Source organism: Spea bombifrons, chromosome 4 (genome assembly GCF_027358695.1).
Source record: "Spea bombifrons isolate aSpeBom1 chromosome 4, aSpeBom1.2.pri, whole genome shotgun sequence".
NCBI classification, from domain to species: domain Eukaryota; kingdom Metazoa; phylum Chordata; class Amphibia; order Anura; family Pelobatidae; genus Spea; species Spea bombifrons.
Window position 1 is genome coordinate 67,871,509 of NC_071090.1, and position 27,765 is coordinate 67,899,273.

At 43.5% G+C, this 27,765-nt stretch overlaps 2 protein-coding genes across 3 annotated transcripts in view; one reads left to right on the forward strand and one right to left on the reverse strand.

The window, feature by feature from the left end:
* FBH1 (F-box DNA helicase 1) overlaps positions 1 to 15,715 on the reverse strand; it is a 33,328-nt gene extending 17,613 nt beyond the window's left edge. The window contains exons 1-9 of the mRNA XM_053462998.1: positions 15,642 to 15,715; positions 14,629 to 14,787; positions 12,243 to 12,730; positions 11,988 to 12,118; positions 10,267 to 10,402; positions 9,805 to 9,995; positions 8,381 to 8,467; positions 6,717 to 6,799; positions 6,375 to 6,543 (exon numbers count right to left, since the gene is read on the reverse strand). Coding sequence (XP_053318973.1) covers positions 6,375 to 6,543; positions 6,717 to 6,799; positions 8,381 to 8,467; positions 9,805 to 9,995; positions 10,267 to 10,402; positions 11,988 to 12,118; positions 12,243 to 12,730; positions 14,629 to 14,787; position 15,642 — 1,445 coding nt within the window. The 5' untranslated portion in view covers positions 15,643 to 15,715. The remainder of the gene's footprint in view (positions 1 to 6,374; positions 6,544 to 6,716; positions 6,800 to 8,380; positions 8,468 to 9,804; positions 9,996 to 10,266; positions 10,403 to 11,987; positions 12,119 to 12,242; positions 12,731 to 14,628; positions 14,788 to 15,641) is intronic.
* Positions 15,716 to 16,793: 1,078 nt separating this feature from the next.
* Positions 16,794 to 27,765, forward strand: part of ANKRD16 (ankyrin repeat domain 16) — a 12,173-nt gene continuing 1,201 nt past the window's right edge. Inside the window, exons 1-6 of one of the 2 annotated variants that reach the window (XM_053462997.1) lie at positions 16,794 to 16,844; positions 25,105 to 25,325; positions 25,559 to 25,601; positions 25,958 to 26,066; positions 26,797 to 26,958; positions 27,710 to 27,765. The exon at positions 27,710 to 27,765 is cut by the window's right edge and continues 23 nt beyond it. In XM_053462997.1, coding sequence (XP_053318972.1) covers positions 25,115 to 25,325; positions 25,559 to 25,601; positions 25,958 to 26,066; positions 26,797 to 26,958; positions 27,710 to 27,765 — 581 coding nt within the window. In that variant the 5' untranslated portion in view covers positions 16,794 to 16,844; positions 25,105 to 25,114. Of the gene's footprint in view, positions 16,845 to 16,902; positions 17,352 to 25,104; positions 25,326 to 25,558; positions 25,602 to 25,957; positions 26,067 to 26,796; positions 26,959 to 27,709 lie in introns of those variants that run through there. The other variant, XM_053462996.1, reaches the window with a different exon arrangement.

The window sequence follows — 27,765 nt, forward strand, 5'->3', positions numbered from 1 at the left end:
AAAAACGGAAAGGTCGGGGCGTGCCCAACCGCCGAGAAAGATGATCTGACTGCTCTGCCGCCGATCGCAAGTTTTTCACGCCACACTGTTCCTAAAATATCATGGGCCGCTCAAAGAAGGTCGCCACGGACTCGTCCACCCCGGGTGACTGTCCGAGGTCGTCTTCAGCCTTGTTGCGGGAATATTTACGGACCCCTGCGGATCTGGCCTCGCAGGCCGCTGAAGACCACGAGGCTGCATCCCCGGCTAGTTCCTCCTCTGTGGAAGATACTGCCTCAGCGGCACGCTTGCCGTCCTCGTCTCATCCACCGGAGGTGTTGCAGCTATTTTTCGTCGGCACCCTGGAAATCTGACTTTTCCACGCTCATCACGGAGCTTAAACAAGTGGTGCGCAATGACGTTTCGGCACTTCGCGCAGATTTATCGTCACTTGAACAGAGGGTCCTGGCCCTTGAGGATTCATCCTCCCGCCAACACCGCACCGTGACACAGGCTCAACAGATGAGCGGCCACCATGCAACTTACCTGAGGGAGCTCCGTCGTCGGATTGAAGACATTGATAACCGGGGCCGCCGACAGAACATTCGTGTTCGTGGAGTGCCTGAGCCGGACACTTCTGAGGACGCCCTGGCAATACTCACCGAGCCGTTTAATGGTCTTCTGAACCAGTTGCCTGACTCCCCTGTACCGATAGACAGGGCACACACTGGGCTCTCCGTCCCTGGGGTGGTCTGGGGTCGCCACCGAGGGATATAAATTTGCCACCTGTCGGATTTTCGTTTAAAGGAAGCTATAATGGCCAAAGCACGGGAACTTGGCGCTTGGCCGCTACAGGGTCACCAAATATCCTTCTTTCAGGACTTATCCAACCTCACTCTACAGGCTAGGTGAGCCCTGCGACCACTAACGTCGGTACTCCGAAGACTCCAAATCCCATACCACTGGGGTCATCCCTTCGCCCTGGTGATACGGCAACCGGTCCCTCACCATCAGGCACCACCACGACGTCCTGCATATCCTACAGCTCCTGGATCTACCAGACCTGCAGATCCCAGACTGGGTCAACATGGACTCTGTCTCCGGTGCGACCTTGAACCCCTTGCCACAGTCGGGACGAGCTCACCGTTCGGACTCTGCACGACGGAGTTCTTCTCGTGGAGTTCCCGCACGCACCCCTATCTCTCGTCACCTGGGTGCCATTGAGGAATGAGTGGTCGTGTACTTAGTACATAGTACTTATGTTTATTTGTGACACTACGAACTCTAACACCATGCACACTGATAACCCCGACGGGTTCTCTGCTATTCCCACGTTTGACCAACTTCGTTGTCTCTCTGGAGGCACTCCTCGATCACCGCACCACAGCGCTGTTTACACTTCCCACGTCATTAGTCTTCGCTGGAATGCCGAACGCTGCTGAACTTTACCGACGGTTCGCTCCTGATCACTTGTTCCTGTTTTCCACCAGTTTGCTGCCTGGTTGCCGTTGTGACATTCATATTGTTGGGGTTAGTGACTATGCTGACTTTATGTTTGTTTTTTGTTTTTTTATACGACTCACTACCTGCCTGGGGCACTGTCTCACCGCCACTACACCACCTCTTTCACTTACTTACGTTCCCCGTTTTCTGCGGGGATGTCGCGGGGCCTTACGGACACGTTTCGTTGCTTCTGTACATACATCTGCACCACCTGGTGGTTGGTGACACGCCCGGCCACCTCCTTGGCCTCGCACCCCTGCCTACTTCTTCATTTCTTTTGATACTCCTATCACGCCTGATGACTCACACAGCTCCTGGCTGTTTCCACAGCATAACACATACATACTTTTTTTTTTTTGCTACCTATTCACCTGGTAGCAGTGCAGGTTGGTCACTGACCCACATTGCGCTGTGATATGTTGCCTGTAATGTGTATTTGGGGGATGTGGGGTAGACCTTCACTCTGTGTGTACTGTTCAGGTGGTTGCCCTTTGTTTGTTTCTGAGGGGTATTGTGGGCTCCTCAATGGCATTTTATTAATATTGCTTGGGTGATCTGGTGTTGAGGTGTTTCACTACTTGGTGCTGCTGGAGGCCCCACAATCTTCCACCCGAATCTGGTAGACCCTTGTTTTTGTTGGTTAGAAACGCAGGCCTGCGTTTCAGAACGCTGGTGTCTTTGTAGATCACGGTGTCCCTACCTTTTGTGGTGCGTACGCCCAGATTCATGTCACTATGGTCACACAGTGCCAGCTGTTTTTTTTTTTTCCCTCTCACCTCTGTGACCACCTCTCTCACCCCACTTTCTTTTCTCTTCTTCTTCCGTATCTCTCTTCTCTTTTGTCTTTCCCATATCCTTCTCTCTGCCTCACTCTTTCCTGCGCTATGACGTCTCCAGCATGTGGCGAGCTCAACCTCCTATCTATCAATGCCCGTGGGCTGAATACCCCTGAGAAGCGTTCCTCCCTTTTCAGGGACCTGAAAAAGAATCGGGTTCATGTCGCTTTTGTGCAGGAAACTCACTTTTTTGGGACTAAGGCTCCCAGACTTCACAACCGGCTCTATCCCACCGTTTCCTTGAGTAACAATCCACTGGCTAAAACTGAGGCATGTGCCTTTTCAGGAACTGGACACCCGTGTGGACCCTGAGGGGAGATTTTTATTGTTGAAGGGGACGATTTTGCAACAGGTATACATCTTTGCAAATGTTTATCTACCTAATTCGGGACAACATACCACTCTGCGTGCTGTCCTACGTGAGGCCGACAGCTTTCAGGAGGGGTTGCTAGTACTGGGGGGGGGACTTTAATGTGGCTTTACACCACACGTTTGACACCTCTACGGGTTGTACGCGGACCCCTCGTCATGTCATGAAGAGAATTATCTCTCTTCTCACGGACCGCAAAGTTATTTTTTACTTCCCTGCAGGCTTGCACCGCTTTTACGTTGCTCCACTATCGGGATCACTACTTGGTCCGATCACACTCCTCTCTCTATCTCCTTGGCCTCTCCTCTGGCCCGCCCTTCTGGGCGTTCTTGGCGCCTTAACGAGTTCTGCGTTCTGCGCTGAGACTTCCCAGATCCTTGAGAGTTATTTCGTGGACAATTTAGTGCCGGAGACCCCCAAGTTGACCATTTGGGAGGCTCACAAATGTGTGGTCAGGGGTCACTTTATCAACGCCTGTTCTCAACAGCGACTCCGAGAGGGGGAGAGGGTTGAGGAGCTCTACAGACAAATAGCAATGGCAGAGAAGGCACACAAAGCCTCCATGTCAGGTGGAGATCTGCAGCTCCTCCTGGCTCTACGGGGTGAACTGGCCACTCCTCTTAATTCTAAAATGCAGCGTTCCTTTCTGAAAATACTTGGCTCGTGCTCTCCGTGCAGGTCGGAAATCTACATATGTCTCCAAGATCCGTTCTCCTGATGGCCTGACTAGGTCTCTCCCCTCAGACATTGCAGAGTGCTTCCGGGATTATTATCAGGGGCTGTACAACCTCTGCTCCGACGCACACTCTCGGCATCCGTCGGGTAGTATGATAGAGATTCGTTCGTACTTGGACAAGACAATTGGTAGGAAACTGACAGTGGAGGAGGCTGCCCTTCTTGACTCGCCAATCACTTTACCAGAAGTTACGCTGGCCCTCAGGTCCTCTCAATCTGGAAAATGCTCTGGCCCTGATGGGCTCTCCTTTAAGTATTACTCTGTGTTCCAGGAGCTTTTAGGCCCTCACTTTGTGGGGGCTTTTAACTCCATTTTGGACAGTGGCCGTATCGATAATCACGCTTTGGCGGCTTCGATCGCCTTGATTCCCGAGGAAGGTAAGGATCCTGAATTTGTGCAGTAGCTACCGTCCCATCTCTTTGCTGAATGCGGACCTGAAGCTTTTCGCAAAGATTCTGGCCAATAGAATGAAAACCCTCATGCCCTCATGAATCCAAACTGGATTTATAACTGGCCGGGAAGCTAGAGACAGCTCATGCGCTATGCTAAGCATACCTTACCCAACTCTGCTGTTGTCCACCGACGCAGAAAAGGCTTTCGTTAGGGTGGACTGGTCCTTTTTGATGTCCACCCTCGCCCATATGGGTTTTGGCCCTGGTCTACTTACCTGGGTCAACTCCTTATACACCACCCCCACGGCTCATGTCCGTATCAATGGCTCATTCTCTGACCCCTTTGTATCCAAAATGGGACTCGGCAGGGTTGCCTGCTGTCCCCACTTCTCTTTGTGCTCGCCCTGGAGCTGCTTCTTCAGGCCATCAGGATGAATCCCGATGTAAGCGGACTTAGGGTTGGGAGAACTCACCACAAAGTTCTAGGCTATGCCGACGATCTTTTGTTTGTAGTCACTTGTCCTACTATCACTCTCCCCAATATTCTCCGGGAATTTTCAACTTATGGTACACTTACCAACTTTAAAATCAATGCTTCAAAATCAGAGATCCTCAATGTGAATTTGTCCCATGACGTCACCTCCCCTTTGAAGTCTTCTTTTCCCATTGCTTGGTGTTGCCATAAACTTAAATATCTAGGGGTGTGGCTATCCCCTGATTTCTCGCAACTCTTTGCCTATAATTTCTCGCCCTTACTGACTGCCATCCAGGATGATTTCCTATCTTGGAAACTGTTGACGGTCTCTTGGGTTGGCAGGATCAACACGATTAAAATGAATGTTATGCCCTGTATACTGTACTTTCAGACCCTCCCTATTGCTATTCCCTCTTCCTTTCTTTGCCTCTCTCAGGACAGCTTTTTTGCGGTTTGTGTGGAGTTCACGGGCCCCCCGGATTCACTTTACTACTTTGACCCTTCCTAAGTCTCAGGACGGGTTGGCTTTGCCTTCCCACGCTCTTATTACAGATCTTGCCACTTGCTTCGGTTCTAGAATGGTCTCATAATCCCAAACAGTGGGTGGAGATTGAGAACACCTTGCTGGGTCTTCCCAGACACGGGTATTGGTGGAGTTGCACCTCTCAGCGATCGGGGTGATTGAGATACCAGAAAACATGGTACTACTGGTTGGATTTTATGTCCGGCCCCTGGCTCGTTCTCTGCTTACCTAAAACCTTTGTTTTTATCGTCTCGTCTGCTCTGCTGGTCTTCCCTTCTTTCTCTTCACTTTTTTTTCTCCTCTTCTTCCCTCTCCCCTGTTCTCCCCCTCCTCTCCCTATCCACTTCCCTTGATATTTGCCACCACTGCCCTGCGATCAGGCTCCACTGCTCCACAGTGCCCATGTGATATGCTGTTCTCGGAAGTGTGTGGGTCCTCTCCTATGTGCTATTCAGACTCCTTATTTCTCACACACTCTCCTATGCCGGACCTGTGCCTTGTCCCATATTCCGTTTACACCGTCAGGGTGATCTTACGGGTTGTTATTGTCACTCCCTTTTCTTTCTACACACTTGACCATTACACGTTACAAAACGCAGCCACTGCTCCGCATTCAGACAGCGCCGATAGGTCCATGAGTTCTGCTGTTCTCGTATGTGTATAACTTCTCTCTTCTGTGCTGTTGGATTCCTTATTCACTGCATATTTTCTAACGGACCTATGCCTGGTCCCGTGGTTCGTTTATACCGCATGTGTCATCTCTTGGGTTTCTCTCCTTTATTACTATTTTCATTATTGTTAACATTGCTTTTTATTTTCTTCTCTTGCACAATGATGTGTTGGGAGCTACTGATGTAATTTACTGCAATGTAACCTGCCCCCCCTTTTTTCCCTTTCTGTATCCTTCCCTAAAACATTTGAAAAGACAATAAAATTTGATTTACCCTAAAACGGAAAGGTCAGCTAGCATGCAGTTAGATGATCCAAAACCACCGCTGGCTTCAAGACATGACAGGATCAGATTAAGATCAGTGAAAAGAAGAGCAATTCATAGTTTGCATGGAGTCTCATATCTGGATTTACCTGACATTACTCAAATTTCAATAATCTACACACTATCTCATATTCCATTTTTATACATTTGTTAATATTGTGAGAGCCATGGTAATACTAGATATGACACACCAAAACTGGGGCATTATACGCTCATGTAGTGTGACTGAATCCCCAATATTTATGCTTCAGATAAATGATTTTAAATGGTATTTGCTAAGTATGTGCCAATTATTTGCTTTGTTTTATGTGCATTTTGGCAGCATCCTGGAATCTGAATTTATATACTGTTAGGGTGTTCTTGCCTTCCTGTATTTTTGTATGTATACACAAGCAAAAAAGGGGGTACATTGCAACCCTGGGAGGGAGATCAAATACTTCTACTAATAATAAAAATAAACAGTTCCTTTAATTAGTTGTCTGATGTTTTAGCATGAGAAAATGTTAGAAAAATGGTAGAGAGGTTACTTCTTTATAGACTATATTAAAGACAGTTAACAGACTTACTTGTAGCCAAATTTAGCATATGCTAACGCATGGAAAGTCTTGCATGTCACATTCCTTGGGAAACGTTGGGAAGCGTGCTGTGTAATTGATTTGTTAAAACTGAGATACAAAAAACGCAGGCTAGGCCTCTTCTCTGCATACTTTATCAGAGTGGAAGTTTTACCAGTACCTACAAGAATACAAGGGGGGAAAAAAACAACTAAAAACAAGATTTATACAAACAGACAAATGTGGATGGATCAATGAATCGATTAAAAAAAAGTAAGTAAACATTGCTGTGGAGATAATTTATGAATTGTCTGGCTCAATAAGCTTTCAATGATGCTATTATATTCAACTTACCAGCAAAGGCCATGATTTTCACCACTTGTCCAGGAGCAATGTCATGGTTAACGATATGCTGTTGCTCGCTAGTCAGGCAGAACCTGAGGTGGAGAATATAGTAGCATTAATGTCCAACTCAGTTTTAAGATATATCTAATTAATTTTGTAAAATTATTAAATATTACCCTACAACCCTTGTTTGCCAACAAAGCTTGAAGATGGCCAGCCTTATAGTACCATAATTATAAGACTGTAATTCCATGTTAAATTGTGAAATATTTGTGATATAGATTTAGAAAGCCTAGATTCCAGCTATATATTTATTTATTTTTTTTATTTATTTTTTGCTCTAGCATATAGCAGATATACTGACCTAAGAAATATTTTTGGCACTTCCCCATGCACCAAAGAAGTGTGCAATATTCGAAAACTAAACGTAGAATAATAAAACAAACACACCACACGTTGCTAGTATGTAGGACGATTGGGTAGTTACTCAATATCACGAAGCCCCAAGTGCCGTTTATAATGTTAATGAGGTGGGAGGAATAAACTTTAACAGTAAAACGTACACTATATGGACAAAAGTATTGGGACACCTGACCATTACACCCAAAGTGACTAAAATTCTAAATACATACAGTAGATAATATGACACCCCCCCCCCCCTTTGCAGCTATAACAGCTTCCACTCTTCTGGGAAGCACAAGATTTTGGAGTGTTTCAAAAAATCTTCATCCCCCTTCATCCAGTAGAGCATTTGTGAGGTCAGACACTGATGTAGGACGAGCAGGCCCTGCTAGCAATCTCTGTTCCTAGTTCATCCCAAAGGTGTTTGTTGAGGTTGAGGTCTGTGCTCTGTCTGGGTCAGTCAAGTTCTTCCACACCAAACTCATCCAACCATGTCTTTATGGACCTTGCTTTGTGCACTGGGGAACAGTCATGCTTCCCCAAACTGTTCCCACAAAGCTGGAAGCATAGCACTGTCCAAATGTCTTGGTATGCTAAAGCATTAAGACTTCCTTCACGGGCAGTAAGGGGCCTAGCCCAAACACTGAAAAACAGCCGCATGCCATTATCCCTCCTCCACCAAACTTTACAGTTGGCACAATGCAGCCAGGCAACGTTTTCCTGGCATTCGCCAGACTCGCCCATCAGACTGCCAAACAGAGAATGGTGATTTGTCACTCCACAGAACATGTCTCCACTACTACAGAGTGCAGTGGTGGTGTGCTTTACACCACTCAATCCAACACTCGGCATTGTGATTGGTGATGCGAGGCTTGCTTGATGACAGCTGCTCAGCCATAGAAACCCATTCCGTGAAGCTCCCACCGCACGATTTGTGTGCCGATATTAATGCAAGTGGAAGTGTGGAACTTTAACTATGGAATAAGCGAAGTGTTGGTGGCTATTAAGCATCATGCCCCTCAACACTTAGTGACCCCGCTCTGTGACTTTACTTGGACCAGTTGCTGCTGTTCCTAAACGCTTCCACTTTCCAATAATAACCTTTACAGTTGACTGTGGAATATATATATATACCCCAGTACCACACTTGGTACTTAATTAACTGAGCTCTTCAGAATGACCCATTTTATATACTTGTGGCAATAGGTCTGACTGTATTCGATAATTAAGAGATGTGACCCAATACTTTTGTTCTTATAGTGGATACTTACTTGGGTTTGGCAAGGTTATTAGGTGCTGTTCCATGCGAACGGTTGTTTTCCAAAAGATACAAACAATAGAAGATATTGTAGTGAATCCTGTGGAGGAAAAAAAAGAAAAAAAGTACTTTTGTTATTTGAAAAACTCATGATCACCATACTTTACATCAGGGCTCGACAAATCACAGGCGCCAGGTCGCCATGGCGAGAGAGAATATTGTCCTGGCGCCTAGGTTTTGTCAGCCTCTTACATCCAGAAAAAATTGTGGATGTAAGAGGCTGAGTCACCACACGGGGGCGCTGCTGCTACTGTCTGCCCAGAAGTCTGGGCAGACAGCACAGCCACTCCGAGCCCGCCCCCGAGCCTGAGATCACTCCCACGGAGTGATCCTGTAGGCTGAAAACGCGGTTGCTGGAAAAGCAGCACTCGTGTTTTCAGCTGCCACAGGCAGCCTCAGGGAAGGAGTTTGAGTGTTGATTGGGTCCCCACACAAGTCTGGGGACCTCACCCAACACCCCCCAGCTGCCTGATCGCTCCATGGGAGCGACAGCGCAGCGTTAACCCCTTCAATGCCGCGATCGCGGCATTTAGGGGTTAATTCCCGTTTTGGGGGCTTTGCTGCTGGTGGTCTGCCTGGAAGCCCAGCAACAGCAAAAACGAGCCCCCACAAGCCCTTTGATGACTCCTGTAGGTATGGAAGCCTACAGCAGTCATCAAAGAGACTCCCTCTGCAATGGCTGGTCCATAGACCATCAATTGAGTCCCAGCTGCCAGAGGCAGCTTCAGGGACAGGGGAGAGGGTTCTTCGGTCTCCACATGAGTGTGGAGACCAGCCCCAACACCCCCCCCCCGCTGCCTGATCGCTCCCTGAGAGCGACAGTGCAGCGTTAACCCCTTCAATGCCGCGATCGCAGCGTTTTAGGGGTTAACTCCCGTTTTGTAAGGGGCTCTGCTGCCGGTGGTCTGCCTGGAACCCCTTCAATGCCACAATTGTGTATGACACATTCGTGGCATTGCAGGGGTTAACATTTGTCCCCACAAGCTTGTGGGGACTAAATATCTGTCAATGCTGTGCTCCAATGGAACATCAGCATCGAAAGAGTTAAAAAAAATGTATTTTAAAAAAAAAACAAACAGCACTGACCTGAAAGTCCAGGGTGCTTCCAGGTCAAACGCTGTGAGTTTAGTAAGTGGGCTGATGATGATCGGATCCCTCCTGACCAACTGTTAGTTTAAAAAAATCCTGGCTCCTAACTTTTTTACCTGGCGCCTAGATTCACAACAAATTTGTCAAGCCCTGCTTTACATGAACGTTCATATAATAGGCTACATGGCTTAATTCCATTAATAAGCAGAATTAAATCAAAATCAGCCCCAATATGTAACAAGAGGTAGCACTGTGTTTAAACGTAATAGTAAAAGTGAATGGCCATACCGGTTACTGATGAGAATCTTGTGTTCTCTCATTGCAAAAAGCAGCGTAGCCAAACAGTACAAAGCCTCTGTGATTTCAACATGTCTCAGCATCGAGCTAGGTTTCTCTAGACATTTCATTAACTTCTGGATATCAGTTACTTCATGAGACAGGAGCAAAATCACTGCAATCACTGCCCAGGCATTCACACTCTGAAAGAGACAATTAATATTTATAAGGCGCTAACATGTTTAGTAACACTTTAGAATACGGAGACAACAGCACATAATGAACATTACATGCTACAAAGTTTAATACTCCAGTCATTATATGCAACTTAATTTGTTTTTTTTTGGTCAAAACTATGATACAACAGTGAAGGTATAATGCAGAGATTAAGTTTCAAAGCAGACAGAAAGTCAGATCCCCCCCTTTCTCTTCATTCTCACAAAGACAAAATAAAACTTAAGTTAGGTTAAGTACCTCAATAATATTCCCCATTTCAGGTAGCCTGTGAATAACACAAGCCTCAGCAACTGCATATAAATGATGTTTCCTCAAACAGCCCAATATAGCCTCATGGTTTGCATCACGGGAACTTATGTGAGTAGAAAAGTACCTGTCGAGAAATCAATAATGTATGAATACCAAATTAGTTGCAGTGTGCATAAGCGTGGTTCACCATGAGCTTTTAGGCAAGTTTAAACATTTTGTCTTCCACCCTCAATTATGCATTCTAAAAGCAAATCCCCAACAAGTTCCTCTTGCAAGAAAGTCGGTCCTGCATAATTCATCGATAAATAGACAACAGCCCATCAAATTCCTTGTGCATAAGTCAAAGCCAATCTTCAGTTATTGTGAGATGTTTTAACTTACGGTTTATGAACAAACCTCTAACCAGGGACACAGGAGAACGAGGGGCGCAGAGCTTTAGCTCAGGGCTCGACAAATCCCAGGCGCCAGGTCGCCATGGCGCCAGGTCGCCATGGTGAGTCACCACACAGGGGCGCTGCTGCTGTCTGCCCAGGAGTCTGGGCAGACAGCACAGCCACACAGAGCCCGCCCTCGAGCCTGAGATCCCTCCCACGGAGTGATCCTGTAGGCTGAAAACACAGTTGCTGGAAAACCAGCAATCGTGTTTTCAGCTGCCACAGGCAGCTTCAGGGAAGAGGGTTGTGTGTTGATTGGGCCCCCACACAAGTGTGGGGACCTGACCCAACACCCCCCTGCTGTCTGATCGCTCCATGAGAGCGACAGTGCAGCGTTAACCCCTTCAATGCTGCGATCGCGGCATTTAGGGGTTAATTCCCGTTTTGTATGGGGCTCTGCTGCTGGTGGTTCCAGGCAGACCAGCAACAGCAAAAACTAGCCCCTACAAGCCCTTTGATGATTCCTGTAGGCATGGAAGCCTACAGCAGTCATCAGAGAGACTCCCCCCTGCAATGGCTGGTCTATAGATCAGCAATTGAGTCCCAGCTGCTCCTAGGGACCTCCTGAACATGCCAGTGATGTCACAGTGACATCACAGCTCACATTATAATTTTTTTTAGTATTATTTATATTATTATTTTAATGATTTATTTAATATTATTTTTAAATCACTAACCGGTTTTTTGTTTTTTTTCAGCTTTTCACTTACAGGACAGGAGGGGGAGTGAGAGAGATTGTTTCTCACTCCCCTCCCCGCGATCCCCCTGCACCGATCACACTGTGATCTCTATGCAGGTCCTCACAGACCTGCATAGAGATCGTAGCGTCTCTGTGCCTCATCCGGGTTACGTCAGCAGTGATGCAACCCGGAAGGGAATGCCCGATTGCGCATTTGCAACTGTGCGATCGGGCAGTTTACAGTGTAGCAGCTTACCGGCTTTCATGCCGGAAGCTGTTACAGGCAATCGGACAGCAGAAAGCCGGCTTCTGCTGTCAGTGGGGAGTCCAGCCTGGTCTCCCGTGCAGCGGCAGGGATGTGTCCCTGACGCTGCACGAAGGGCTGGACATACCGGGACGTCCATAGGGGTTTCACTATGGGCGTTTTTTGGACGTCCCGGTACGTCTATAGGGGAACGAAGGGGTTAAAGATCAAAGTGTTTTCCATATCAGCAGTTTTTAAATATTTACATACAACAAGCTTAGGCATTTTCATTCGCCAGCCACTCACTGTTCTTAGACACTTTGCCAACCACTACTACCTTTATAACACTTACTTCACAAGATTTAGAATGCACTGGTCATTTTCTGCAGTTATTCCATTTGTCTTAAGAAGATTTCCAATATCGTTTACTGCTTGGGAATCTTTTCCAATATATCTGTGGTAACATTTTTTCCATGGAATAAACTAAAATACAAAACAGAAAAAAGTAAACATCCTGAAATTGAAAGTTGTGATTGGAAAGCTACATCCCTGATTTAAAGGGCAAAAATCAAGGGGGGGGTATATACAAAGATGCTAAAATACAAACCAATGCATCGCTGACCAAGGTCTTCCATTTCTGGCACACCAAGCTCACATTTTTGTAAAGCTCCACCATGGGGAGGAAGCCAAATATACATTGTAAAAGCTCATCTGGAAACTGGTTGATTTTTTCACAAGGCACAGGGTCATTGACACCCAAGAGTCCATAGCAAGGGTCAGGAACTAAATCATCCTCCTCCTCCTCGACATTGTTTGAAGGTATTGTCTTGCAATCTCCCCCGGACAGCCAGTACTTTTTGTCTGGGCTCCCACTTTCTGCAGAATAACAATGGCGTTTCCTATTTGAAGCGGCCTCTGTTTGAGACATATTAGCCCCATCAAACTGTTCAGAGACTTCATCACTGTAATTTAAGAATAGCTCATCTTCTGATGCGGTGCAGTCCATTTCTTCAACATTAATGGGAATAGGTTTGCTGCTGGAAGAATCCCTGTCTTTATTCATGCCGTTTTTCTGAAATCCAGTACTGGATCTACCTATTAAAACAATATTTATATTCAGTATTGTCCGTGCACTTAAATGTTATGCATTATTGTGTAGTGAAGTTTGCTGAAGAATAAAAAATACTTTCTGATCAACTCATCATGTGAATTGCATTTACAAAAAAAGTACAATTCCACTTCAGTTATTTATCTCTTATTTCAGATGTTCCACACCACACATAGGAGTTTGAATGTAGGGCACAGTTTTTAAACATTTGTAGTTTATATGTCACAGTGTATCTGTACAAAATAAATAATTCTTATAACAGTAAGATTTTGGAAGAGGCTGAAACCTATGAGAAAGAATGCAAAAACACAATATATTTTAGAAATATATAATGAGTGTTAGAAAACAGGGCTAACTCTCTGAAGTAATCCACTTGATAAACCTTAATTGCAATGAAACGTTTTGATGATCCAGCACTCGTAAGTGCAGACAGAACATCAAATAAGTGTGCTAGGAAGCTAGGGGATGGCACTCAGAAGATCTGACATTTCCTAGCATAATTTATTACCTTTTAAAACCATCTTCTGTTCCTATGACAAAGTGTCCCCAGCATTCAAAGCAAATGTAATATTTTTGACGTTTGTCTTTTTATTTATTTTTTTATAGAAATTTATTAAGATTTTCCAAATTATACAGATCAATAAATTCCTTCCGAAATTGGCAAAAGAAAAAAGAGAAAAAAGTTTTCCATAGTTTCAACATTTTACAGGAAGGTAAATACCATTATAATCTCAATTACCAACTTTACATATAATGTTCAAGTTGTACATTCTTACATCATTCATTCAACCATCACATATGCTTGGGGATAAGAGTTACATTAGGCAAAAGGATTCCCACGGGGGAGTATCTATTCTTTTTTTATCACTAGGGAGATTTTCCCAGGGTCTCCAGATTTGTTCGTATAAATTGTGTTGACCTCTAGATCCAAAGAAGCCTAGTTCCATCTTATTTTGGTATTTGAACTGTGTGGCAACATCTTTCCAAGCTATTTTTTCCGCTAAATTCCATTTTCTAGCGATACAAATTTTGGCTGCTATATATAGCTGGGATATTAATATTTGTTGTGGCTTACTCACTGCCAGAAGATTGAGGTTAAATAAAAAGGATTCCATTTTGGTATCTTGATTTATGACAAGTTTTTTTTCAAATTTTCCTTCAAGGAGTTAGTAACGGGCAATCCCACCATATGTGTAGCATATCACCTATATCCTTCTCCAACAACTATTCGAATTTGTGCTGGATACCTTGTGCAAACGTGTTTGTCTCTTTTTAATGAAGTGCCTTCCATCCATGATCAGGCTAGCCTTCTGCATTCAATTCTAGCCTTCTGCATTCAATTACATTTGTCTTATTTGATCTGGCTTTAAAACCCTGATTGGCTTTATATCATACAGATGTAGCGTTAAAGAATTGTCTTATATAATATATTCTAGAGTCTAAATGAAAGTAGTAGTAGGAGTTTATTCACTGACCTTAGAATCTGCTATAGAGTATTATGTTCTTTATGTATTATGAAGGGGCTCAGAAAACGAGCTTATCCTGCAAAAAGATGGGCCTCCATCATGTATAATTCAGTTGATGATGCTGTTTAAGGTATGCAATTATGCCCTTCTCACATGAGCAACTTGCCAGGACTGGCCTATAATGGCTAGTGAAGTCAGCGAGTTGAAAACACCACCTTCCTGTTCAAAATTCAAGCTTCACAGAATAAAACCCAGGAAGCAGGATAGTATACGGTGGGTTATGACAATACAGCTAGGCTGTTTTTTTACCCACGCAAACAAGGAAGTTAGGTCAAATGTGAAAAGCGCAATTTGCTTTCACACGGTTTCAGGCACTCCCAAGGTGACAGTCCACCGTGATGAGAAGTGAACTTTCCTACCTCTGCTAAATCTTTCTGTTCGGTTCCAGGGATAAAGCCCATAGTTTACATCTCTGCTGGTTCTCCTCTGGCTCAAAGGCTGAGTGAGTGAATAAGAACCTTCTCTGCTCTGGCCTAACTGCTGGCAATCGGTCTCTGTCAGATGCCTCAGTCTTCTCACTGCTCACCAAAAAGAAAGGAAATGAAGAATAAAAAAGGATAACATTTCGATAAAATTAAAAGGTTACTCCAGTTGGATTAAGGTTTCGGGTTCTAAATAGAACCCCTCCCCAAGTGCTCACGTTGAATGACCATGAGGTGGGTCATACCATCATCTTCTCCTTAAGGTAAGTCACTTAAACTATTTATTTTAATATACAGTACTGTGCAAACATTTCAGGCAGGTGTGAAAAATGCTGTAAAGAAATAATGCTTTCAGAAATAGACAGTTGTAACAAAATACAAAGTGAACAGAATAAAAATCTAAACCAAATCAAATATTTGGTGTTACCACCTTTTGCCATTAAAACATCATCAGTTCTTCTAAGTACTCTCACATTAAATCAGGTATAAAAGCAAAAATGGGAGCTACCAGCTAAGCACCCTCCAGGCATTTAAAAGTAAGAAATTGCTTTATTTGTATAAAAATCAGTTTACTTCATAAAGATTTGGAAGAATGTACCAAAACTTAATTTATACAAATATCACATTTTCATTTTTCTGCATTTGTTGAATAATTTTTCCATACACGTTATCCAAACGATACTCTACCAGCTGTTTCCAAAATAACGATGATATACAGTCTATGCTGATAAAAAGGAATAAATAAGCAATATAAGATTTCTTAAAAGCTGGATATTTTTTGTAGCGTTACTACAAGGATATGAACGCGAGGAAGCACACAAAATACGGTATAACTGTTTAGTAAAGCCCATGTTATCCCGAGTTAAGCATGCAGACGCCGATACCCCCCAAAATGCGCACATATTATCCTATACGTAACCAAATAGAAATAATATTAAACGCATCCATACTTTGTACTCCCACTCTGCCCGGTGTCTTTTCTATTACGCTGAGTAGTTCCGCTTTAGCTCTGCCGACCAGCCGTGGATCCGTGCAAAGCAACAGCCAATCAAAACTCCCAAATTATTCTTCATTCCCCCAATCAAACGCAGCGTTACTTTTGTGTACGCCTTATAGAGTCAAAAGACCAAAGATTGCATTGTTAACGTCGCTTTGGACTTTGTCCCACCCGTCCCGTTTTATATGTACCGGTGTCATTAAAGGCGTATTGGGTTTTTCCCTTTACTATGACTTCTTTAATTTCTTGGTTTTACATGCTTATAACGAAATGTTATTGCAAACTATTTACGTTCCCAGATACCAGGATACCAAATACATCACCTGGCTGCACGTAGGTGCACCAAATAGGACATGGGGCAGAATTACCAGTTTTGAGAAAAATGGTTTTATAAATGCCCTATAACTTGCAAAAAAACATGAAAATATCGGGTATTTTTCAACTTATTTTGTATATTTTTAATAGTACATTAGATGATAAGATCAAAATAATGACATCTAAATAAAGCTGTACATGTCCCCCCCAAAAAAACTATATAAAGCTTGTGTGGGTTCAGTAAACGGGAAAGTAGAAAATTACAAACACGATCACCGTCATAACAGCCATTGTCACGAAGGGGTTAATGTTATATGTAAACTAAACAAAAGACCACGCCCTGTTTATCTAAATTCTATGTGTTGTGTTTTTATTTAGAAGTTGCAATCCGTTTTTTTTTATTATATGGTTAATGAATATCCACCTACCCCCAAATAGAATATAAACAGCAGACTTCCAAATATCACTCCAACTGGCTATAACATTGCTGTCTGACGAGCCACTTCCTTGTGGATCCGGTCTAATGCTATACCTACATAAATGCATACGATAAGGTAACCATATAAGAAACTATCATAAACATCCACACATTTCCCAAGCACCACTTATCAACCAACTGAGGCGCTACGCTATACCACAACCAAGCTGCGTTTCACGCCTCGTTTTGGCATACAGTAACGCCCACCTACTAGATAATATTTGTCATAGCAGATTGGAAAAGGCATAATTAAGCCACGCCCGCTGTTTGCTGGTATAGTCTAAGGGACGAGTATGTTCCTTCCCGGAGACATGGCGCTCGTATACCAGCTTCTTCTCGCCTAACGCTCCAGAACACCCCAGGGTATGCGCATGATGGTCCACTAAGGACGTGTGTACTGCCGGGTACCAGTGCACGTGTTGTTTTGATGGGGAATGTAGAATCGTCAGAGAGAACACTGTTCGAAAGGGCAGTTAATAGTTAGCGACGTATTAGTACATTGTGCTTTTCCGGCTACGCACATTAAAAAACTATGTCTGGTGAAGAGCAGCAAAAACACATCCTGAAATTAATTCAAGAAGGCAAATGTGGGCTTTTCCAGGAGGAGCTGCGGAAAGAAGCTCGATCACTCGGGGATCTGTCCATAAAGCACTTTGGCAGGTCTGGGGATACTTTGCTTCATTATGCTGCCAGACACGGACACCTCGACATCTTAACTTATTTGGTGGAGGTTATGGGCATGGATATTGAAGTCCTGAACAATGATTACAAGAGGCCTCTCCATGAAGCTGCATCCATGGGTCACCACCAGTGTTTGTTATATCTTCTCAGTAAGGGGGCAGAGGTGGACTGCTTGAAAAAAGCTGATTGGTAAGAACAGGACACTCACATCTGCAGTCATATTATATATGTGTGTGTATATATATATATATATATATATATATATATATATATATATATATATATATATATAGACAGGTTTTATTTAGAGCAGAGTAGTAGTCACTTTTTTGTAAAAAGGTCACAATAGTTGAAATTAAATTTTTTAACCTATTATATGTTTTGTATTACATTTAATCTTGACTGTGTAAAATTGACATTTATCTTTACAATGAAAAAAATTAATAATAAAAAATCAAAGATTGTGTCATTAACAAGGAAATAAAATATTTTTCTTTGAATATTCAACACTGCTGTATAGAATAATGCAGTTTACACGTTGAATAAAAAAAAAAAAAAAATTATTTTTTTCATTAAACTTCCAGACCACTAGTTTTCCATTGTGGGAACTCATGTTGGTGACTCGCTGTTCAAACATCACATTGCTGTGATTCTTTACAAAAGTAAATGAAATTGAGATAGAAGATGCTGGTTTATAATTTTTTCATACTTTATTTATTTAAAGAGATACTCTAGTGTCCCCCTGAACAATGAAAACAGGACATTGTGAAAAGTTAAAGCGATACATTCAGATATAATGTATTAAAGTGCATCTAATGGCTGGAGTATCCCTTTGTAAGAAAATATATAGGGCCAAACACAAACTTCGTATCAGGAACAACGCATAAATATGTATGTGCGTCAAAAATAGGCAGAGTCACTTAGATGCAAACAAAGGTGAAACATTTAATACGAACAAAAATAGACGAATATAAAAAGTAGGTAACAAAAATACGAAACAAGTCTTACAAAACCTTCAAGAGGAATTTAGTTCATGACATCTGTCCTATGCATTCCTGAGGATGGAGGGAGGGAGTGTTGGGACGTGAAGAGTCCGTGGATGGCAAATACATCTTCTCTCGACCTCTCTTCCCATGCCTCTCCATGTCTTACAAATGCCTAGCTTATATGTGGATTGGATAGTGATGTCAGTGTATTGGTCTTCACCTAATTGGGTAAACATGCTCACTAAGATCTTTACATGTCGAAACCCTACTTTAGGTGGTCGCTGTACGTATATTGTAATGTCCTTTTAGAGTTACAACTATACCATGCATTAGCAAGCTACTATCCTATCTATAGAATGCATGTTCAGCAAATCCTTCATTCCATATTTAAGGTCAAGGAAACCTTAAAACCTACCATTGAAACATATTAATATATCTTAATTATCATTTATTTATGCCCAATGATTACATATCTTTGACTATTGCCTATACTAATAATTTCATATGGTCCTTTATCATATTCTTAAGGTTAGAATAGATGTTAAATGTGTTAGAATATTTTACACCCTTTAAAATGGAGTACATTACTGTTACATCAATCAATCGCTATATTTATCTAAAATGTGTTTGAGCAGAGATTGCTACAAGAATCTTTCCCCTGGTCATTCTGGCAGCTGGAATGCTATTGTGGAACCTACTCTGCCATCTCTTGCAGCCAGAATTCTATGCTGGAGTGTCCTGCAGCCATAGTGGCAGCTGGAATACTATGCTGGAGCATCATCTGTCCTTTCTGTGAGCCACACCACTATGCTGGAGCATCCTCTGCTCCTGAGATGCCTTCAGCAGAACACTATGCTGGAGCATCCTCTGCATTTTCTGTGAGCTACAACACTATGCTGGAGCATCCTCTGCTCCTGAGATGCCTTCAGCAGAACACTATGCTGGAGCATCCTCTGCATTTTCTGTGAGCTACAACACTATGCTGGAGCATCCTCTGCTCCTGAGATGCCTACAGCCAGAACACTATGCTGGAGCATCCTCTGCTCCTGAGATTCCTACATCCAGAACACTATGCTGGAGCATCCTCTGCACCTGAGATGTGTACAGCCAGAACGCTATGCTGGAGCATCCTCTGCATTTTCTGTGAGCTACAACACTATGCTGGAGCATCCTCTGCTCCTGAGATGCCTACAGCCAGAACACTATGCTGGAGCATCCTCTGCTCCTGAGATTCCTACAGCCAGAACACTATGCTGGAGCATCCTCTGCACCTGAGATGTGTACAGCCAGAACGCTATGCTGGAGCATCCTCTGCTCCTGAGATGCCTACAGCCAGAACACTATGCTGGAGCATCCTCTGCTCCTGAGATGCCTACAGCCAGAACACTATGCTGGAGCATCCTCTGCTCCTGAGATGCCTACAGCCAGAACACTATGCTGGAGCATCCTCTGCTCCTGAGATGCCTACAGCCAGAACACTATGCTGGAGCATCCTCTGCTCCTGAGATGCCTACAGCCAGAACACTATGCTGGAGCATCCTCTGCTCCTGAGATTCCTACAGCCAGAACACTATGCTGGAGCATCCTCTGCACCTGAGATGTGTACAGCCAGAACGCTATGCTGGAGCATATTCTGTCTTTTCTAGGAGCCACAACACTATGCTGGAACATCCTCTGCTCCTACAGCCAGGACACTATGCTGGAGTTATCTGGCAGTTGTGACAGAGGGCGTACCAGGCTGGTGATCTATGCATGATGGCTAAATATTCCTTTAAAGAATGAATGAAAACTATTACACGTGTCTTCCATCTCTATCTCTTTACTTTGCTTTGTTTAATCATTAAGCCAGCGTAGAAAATGTCCTGAATGAAACGAAGCCTGTCTTAGCACAGCTGCACAGCTCCCATGTAGCCTCGGCTCCTAAAGCAGCTTGACTTTTCTGGACTTCGCCTGTTGATCTGGAGTAATTTTTTCAGATCTGGAGGGCAGGTGGCACTGTTTCCCACATTAGCCTGTTTAGCTGGCTATCTTTCCAGCAAGAGATGTAGACTTCTAAGGCAAAATTCCTTAAAAATAACTCAACGCTTACAAAATACATGCTGGGGAAATAAACGTGCTATTGACTGTCCCAGCATGCTGCTACAATTACCAATCAGTGGGAATGCTTATGTCACACGTGTATAGGAGTCTCATTAGACACCCTGGAACTCTCTTGTAAACCAGATCTTTAGCCGGCAGTGGGCGAGTATAGCACTTGTGCGCGCTGGCAAGTGTTCAACACATCTCTTGCGAGCCAAGAGTTCATGTTGGAAAGAGAACAAATACATGAGCTGGGTGGGATTGATATTCAATTAAATTGTATAAGACGGCCGGAGTGCCTTTTTGCCTTTCCAGTGGCGTGCTTGGGGAGGGAGCTTCAGGACAGGACATTGATTGCACAATATTTGCTCTGCCACGTTTCAACTTCCATTAGGTGAACATTTAAACAAAATGACCACAGAACATTTGCATACACTGGTTGACAAACAAAAAACACAAGCTGTAAAATGTTTCATGGCTACATTTTCGGATGTTAATAGCCTTGACTACAATGACTACTACCTTTTAAATAACTCATTGTGGAAATTCTCTTTTGTCTTACTAAACAGACTCTTTCCTGCCCTCTGGCTTTCTTATTCACCTCAATTCAGAGGCAACAAATATTAGTGATGTGCCATAGTCATACAGAATAAATTTACTGATTTACCTTAGAAAAATGGTGTCTGGATCTTTGAAAAGGCACAATGGTAGCATCTGCTAAAAACATAATTAGCTATTTTTTTTAAAAAAAATTTAAATACCCATAATGGAACTGGTAAGTGTAGTGTTTAATGTATTCACTGGAAAATTTAATGGGTTAAAGCTGTTATATATCATGATTAAAATTAGTCATAAGACAACGCATATTTCCTGATCCTGAGATATCAATTGCCATTTTAACTTTAGTCATTTGGCTGTTCTTCACCTAATTGGGTAAACATGCTCACTAAGATCTTTACATGTCGAAACCCTACTTTAGGTGGTCGCTGTACGTATATTGTAATGCCCTTTTAGAGTTACAACTATACCATGCATTAGCAAGCTACTATCCTATCTATAGAATGCATGTTCAGCAAATCCTTCATTCCATATTTAAGGTCAAGGAAACCTTGAAACCTACCATTGAAACATATTAATATATCTTAATTATCATTTATTTATGCCCAATGATTACATATCTTTGACTATTGCCTATACTAATAATTTCATATGGTCCTTTATCATATTCTTAAGGTTAGAATAGATGTTAAATGTGTTAGAATATTTTACACCCTTTAAAATGGAGTACATTACTGTTACATCAATCAATCGCTATATTTATCTAAAATGTGTTTGAGCAGAGATTGCTACAAGAATCTTTCCCCTGGTCATTCTGGCAGCTGGAATGCTATTGTGGAACCTACTCTGCCATCTCTTGCAGCCAGAATTCTATGCTGGAGTGTCCTGCAGCCATAGTGGCAGCTGGAATACTATGCTGGAGCATCATCTGTCCTTTCTGTGAGCCACACCACTATGCTGGAGCATCCTCTGCTCCTGAGATGCCTTCAGCAGAACACTATGCTGGAGCATCCTCTGCATTTTCTGTGAGCTACAACACTATGCTGGAGCATCCTCTGCTCCTGAGATGCCTTCAGCAGAACACTATGCTGGAGCATCCTCTGCATTTTCTGTGAGCTACAACACTATGCTGGAGCATCCTCTGCTCCTGAGATTCCTACAGCCAGAACACTATGCTGGAGCATCCTCTGCACCTGAGATGTGTACAGCCAGAATGCTATGCTGGAGCATCCTCTGCATTTTCTGTGAGCTACAACACTATGCTGGAGCATCCTCTGCTCCTGAGATGCCTACAGCCAGAACACTATGCTGGAACATCCTCTGCTCCTGAGATTCCTACAGCCAGAACACTATGCTGGAGCATCCTCTGCACCTGAGATGTGTACAGCCAGAACGCTATGCTGGAGCATCCTCTGCTCCTGAGATGCCTACAGCCAGAACACTATGCTGGAGCATCCTCTGCTCCTGAGATGCCTTCAGCAGAACACTATGCTGGAGCATCCTCTGCATTTTCTGTGAGCTACAACACTATGCTGGAGCATCCTCTGCTCCTGAGATGCCTTCAGCAGAACACTATGCTGGAGCATCCTCTGCATTTTCTGTGAGCTACAACACTATGCTGGAGCATCCTCTGCTCCTGAGATTCCTACAGCCAGAACACTATGCTGGAGCATCCTCTGCACCTGAGATGTGTACAGCCAGAATGCTATGCTGGAGCATCCTCTGCATTTTCTGTGAGCTACAACACTATGCTGGAGCATCCTCTGCTCCTGAGATGCCTACAGCCAGAACACTATGCTGGAACATCCTCTGCTCCTGAGATTCCTACAGCCAGAACACTATGCTGGAGCATCCTCTGCACCTGAGATGTGTACAGCCAGAACGCTATGCTGGAGCATCCTCTGCTCCTGAGATGCCTACAGCCAGAACACTATGCTGGAGCATCCTCTGCTCCTGAGATGCCTACAGCCAGAACACTATGCTGGAGCATCCTCTGCTCCTGAGATTCCTACAGCCAGAACACTATGCTGGAGCATCCTCTGCTCCTGAGATTCCTACAGCCAGAACACTATGCTGGAGCATCCTCTGCACCTGAGATGTGTACAGCCAGAACGCTATGCTGGAGCATCCTCTGCTCCTGAGATGCCTACAGCCAGAACACTATGCTGGAGCATCCTCTGCTCCTGAGATGCCTTCAGCAGAACACTATGCTGGAGCATCCTCTGCATTTTCTGTGAGCTACAACACTATGCTGGAGCATCCTCTGCTCCTGAGATGCCTTCAGCAGAACACTATGCTGGAGCATCCTCTGCATTTTCTGTGAGCTACAACACTATGCTGGAGCATCCTCTGCTCCTGAGATTCCTACAGCCAGAACACTATGCTGGAGCATCCTCTGCACCTGAGATGTGTACAGCCAGAATGCTATGCTGGAGCATCCTCTGCATTTTCTGTGAGCTACAACACTATGCTGGAGCATCCTCTGCTCCTGAGATGCCTACAGCCAGAACACTATGCTGGAACATCCTCTGCTCCTGAGATTCCTACAGCCAGAACACTATGCTGGAGCATCCTCTGCACCTGAGATGTGTACAGCCAGAACGCTATGCTGGAGCATCCTCTGCTCCTGAGATGCCTACAGCCAGAACACTATGCTGGAGCATCCTCTGCTCCTGAGATGCCTACAGCCAGAACACTATGCTGGAGCATCCTCTGCTCCTGAGATTCCTACAGCCAGAACACTATGCTGGAGCATCCTCTGCTCCTGAGATTCCTACAGCCAGAACACTATGCTGGAGCATCCTCTGCACCTGAGATGTGTACAGCCAGAACGCTATGCTGGAGCATATTCTGTCTTTTCTAGGAGCCACAACACTATGCTGGAACATCCTCTGCTCCTACAGCCAGGACACTATGCTGGAGTTATCTGGCAGTTGTGACAGAGGGCGTACCAGGCTGGTGATCTATGCATGATGGCTAAATATTCCTTTAAAGAATGAATGAAAACTATTACACGTGTCTTCCATCTCTATCTCTTTACTTTGCTTTGTTTAATCATTAAGCCAGCGTAGAAAATGTCCTGAATGAAACGAAGCCTGTCTTAGCACAGCTGCACAGCTCCCATGTAGCCTCGGCTCCTAAAGCAGCTTGACTTTTCTGGACTTCGCCTGTTGATCTGGAGTAATTTTTTCAGATCTGGAGGGCAGGTGGCACTGTTTCCCACATTAGCCTGTTTAGCTGGCTATCTTTCCAGCAAGAGATGTAGACTTCTAAGGCAAAATTCCTTAAAAATAACTCAACGCTTACAAAATACATGCTGGGGAAATAAACGTGCTATTGACTGTCCCAGCATGCTGCTACAATTACCAATCAGTGGGAATGCTTATGTCACACGTGTATAGGAGTCTCATTAGACACCCTGGAACTCTCTTGTAAACCAGATCTTTAGCCGGCAGTGGGCGAGTATAGCACTTGTGCGCGCTGGCAAGTGTTCAACACATCTCTTGCGAGCCAAGAGTTCATGTTGGAAAGAGAACAAATACATGAGCTGGGTGGGATTGATATTCAATTAAATTGTATAAGACGGCCGGAGTGCCTTTTTGCCTTTCCAGTGGCGTGCTTGGGGAGGGAGCTTCAGGACAGGACATTGATTGCACAATATTTGCTCTGCCACGTTTCAACTTCCATTAGGTGAACATTTAAACAAAATGACCACAGAACATTTGCATACACTGGTTGACAAACAAAAAACACAAGCTGTAAAATGTTTCATGGCTACATTTTCGGATGTTAATAGCCTTGACTACAATGACTACTACCTTTTAAATAACTCATTGTGGAAATTCTCTTTTGTCTTACTAAACAGACTCTTTCCTGCCCTCTGGCTTTCTTATTCACCTCAATTCAGAGGCAACAAATATTAGTGATGTGCCATAGTCATACAGAATAAATTTACTGATTTACCTTAGAAAAATGGTGTCTGGATCTTTGAAAAGGCACAATGGTAGCATCTGCTAAAAACATAATTAGCTATTTTTTTTAAAAAAAATTTAAATACCCATAATGGAACTGGTAAGTGTAGTGTTTAATGTATTCACTGGAAAATTTAATGGGTTAAAGCTGTTATATATCATGATTAAAATTAGTCATAAGACAACGCATATTTCCTGATCCTGAGATATCAATTGCCATTTTAACTTTAGTCATTTGGCTGTTCTTCGATGTCCTTCGTACAATATTTCTGGATTAGCTGAGACTGGAAGAAGTAAGTTTGTTATATGTGGAGTGTGCGTTGGCATGATAGAGTTGCTTGATTGCAGGACTCCTCTCATGATGGCCTGCACTAGAAAAAATCTAGATGTGATTAAAGATCTGATTGTACATGGAGCCAATCCAAGGCTGAAGAACAAGGATGGGTGGAACTGCTTCCACATAGCTTCGCGAGAGGGAGACCCAGCCATTATCTGTTACCTCCTAGACATCTGTCCAGACGTATGGAACACAGAGAGCAAGATTAAGAGAACTCCTTTACACACAGCAGGTATTAAAGTTATTCACTTTACCCCAAAAAGGTTTTTCAGAAAGTACTTTCCATGCCCCTATGGGCTGAGCATCCTTATGTATGATGCACTTGTCTAATGTTATAAACACACATTGAAATCTCCTCTTCCACAACTTGTGCTGTACTTTGTCAGTGTTTTAACTTTTGTAATATATAGACTAGCGAGTGTTCTGTGAAGTAATGATTGTTTTATGTTACCTTCTATATATCAGCGATGCATGGGTGCTTCAAGGCGGTGGAAGTGTTGCTAGAGAGGTAAGGTTCATGTATAGGTGATAATGTGCTCCTTCTAAACAAGCTTGGTGGAGACACGCAGTCTGTATGTAACGGGCAGAGCGACACGCAGTAATGGGCTCCCGTTGCCTTTATCGCTTGTAACTGTTTTTAAGTAATAAGCCCACTGCCACCTTCTCTATGCCTTTGTGGCTTCTTGTGTGCACTTCCTCAGTGCATTTTTTGGAAACAATGCTGGCCAGAGTATACATTGATGTGGGAGCACCTGGAAAAGACTATTTGTAATAGAATAAGTATACGAATGCCACTTCAAGGGGCCTCAAGTACAGTGGTTGGATAATACGAACCTCAAACATCTTAGTTTCTCCTCTTTTCAGGTGTGGCTACGAGCCGGATTGTAAGGACAGCTGTGGAGTGACTCCCTTCATGGATGCTGTGCAGAACGGCCATGTTCGCGTTGCTCAGCTTCTCAGGGACCGGAAAAGGGTACGTTACTTGTATGTGCTAGTTTAGCGCTGTACTAGTGAACCCAATAGTGAGGAGGCTATGCAGTTCGTAATCAGTTGACACAAGAGAAGTACTTTAGTTTCTGTGAAATGTATATGATAGATGCATAGGCTGATTCTGCTGCTCCCCTGAGCTATTTCCCTCAGGAAGACAGGGCTCAACAAACCCTTGGCGCTAGGTCACCATGGCGACTAGAAACCACTTTCTGGCCCCCAGGGTTTGGCAGGGCTGCCAATGTGAATCTGTCAACCTGTGCTTTCCTGCGGGGGGGGGCTGTGAGTCATGTAACGCACGTTACGTGACCCCCCCCTGGGCACCTCGCCTCACCGGGCCCCCAGATTCATGATGGCAACAGCATGGCTGGACTCCATGGGGTGAGGGGGGAGCTTAGGTAGTTTTAAATGTAATGAGCAGCCCAGACGTAAAGATTTAGACTTCTGCCGAGAGATCAAAATCTTACATTAACTCTATTGAGTCTATAAACCTCGTGTTAAAGACTTCATACAAATTTCATAATTTTTGTAATTGTATTGGTAATATAATATTTTATAATAAAAGACCACATTCATTTTGTGTAATCCTCCATTGTGTTCTGTTAAGGGTACTATGTTTTCAGAGCCAGTTATAACATTTATTTATGTGGGTGACCCCCTTTAGGGTAAACATGTCTATTTTAAATGGTTAATGTCTAATAGTCTTTATTCCATAGGTTTCCCACACAGCCGTGGATAAAATTGGTGCCCAGGCTTTGCATCTGGCTGCAGTAACTGGACAGGATCAATCTATCCGGTACCTCGTGTCTGATCTCGGTGTCAACATAAACGAGAAAGCAACTTCAGCCCAACTTAGCGCGCTTCATTATGCCGCAAAGGTCTAGTATGTTACATGGTTATTCACGATATTGTTCCTTTTGGTGTTTGCAAGTTATTTTTGAAAGCTTTGGGAGTCAATTATTTTATTTGACAAGCATCTCCAACTTTCATAAGTTATCCCGAGATAAAGACGAGACGCTCAGTCCAGTGAATGTCCCTTAGGGGTTTTATTCAGGGCTGGATCTGGAATGATGGGGTGGCCCTGGCACTTTAAATCCAACAGCCACTTGATGATCCCGGAAACAATTTTAATACCATAGGTGAAAATTCTACTTATTTGTGATCACTACATGATGTGGGAGGGTTTTAGAGAAGCATTCAAGCTACTGAAAAGATATAACCATATGGTAATGGCATTAGGATGGTCTTTTGTACTAGTATAGTATTTAAAAGCTACTATGACATTATTCTCACTACCGTGTTCTAAGTTTGCCCTTTTAGGCACAATAATTGTGTAACCAATAAGGGTGTAATTTATTTAGCTTAACACCCCCCAAAAAAAAATCAGCCTCAGTTCCCTGTGCCTTCACCCAAAGTACTTATTTAAATCTGTCAATAAAACTTGACGTTTGGTAATGGGTTTCATAATAAGGTATGAAATAAACATATCCTGATTTCCAATAAAATCCTATGCTTTCCCTGCTCCCATCAGCAGATGGCCTTAGCTGAACAGTGACATAATGATTATTAATTATGATGGTAAAGCATTTTTTTTTTAACTCGCTGCCCATGTTTTAATTAATGTTACAGGAAGGACATCTCGGCACAATTTCAACTCTACTGTCACTTGGTGCTGATCTCCACTA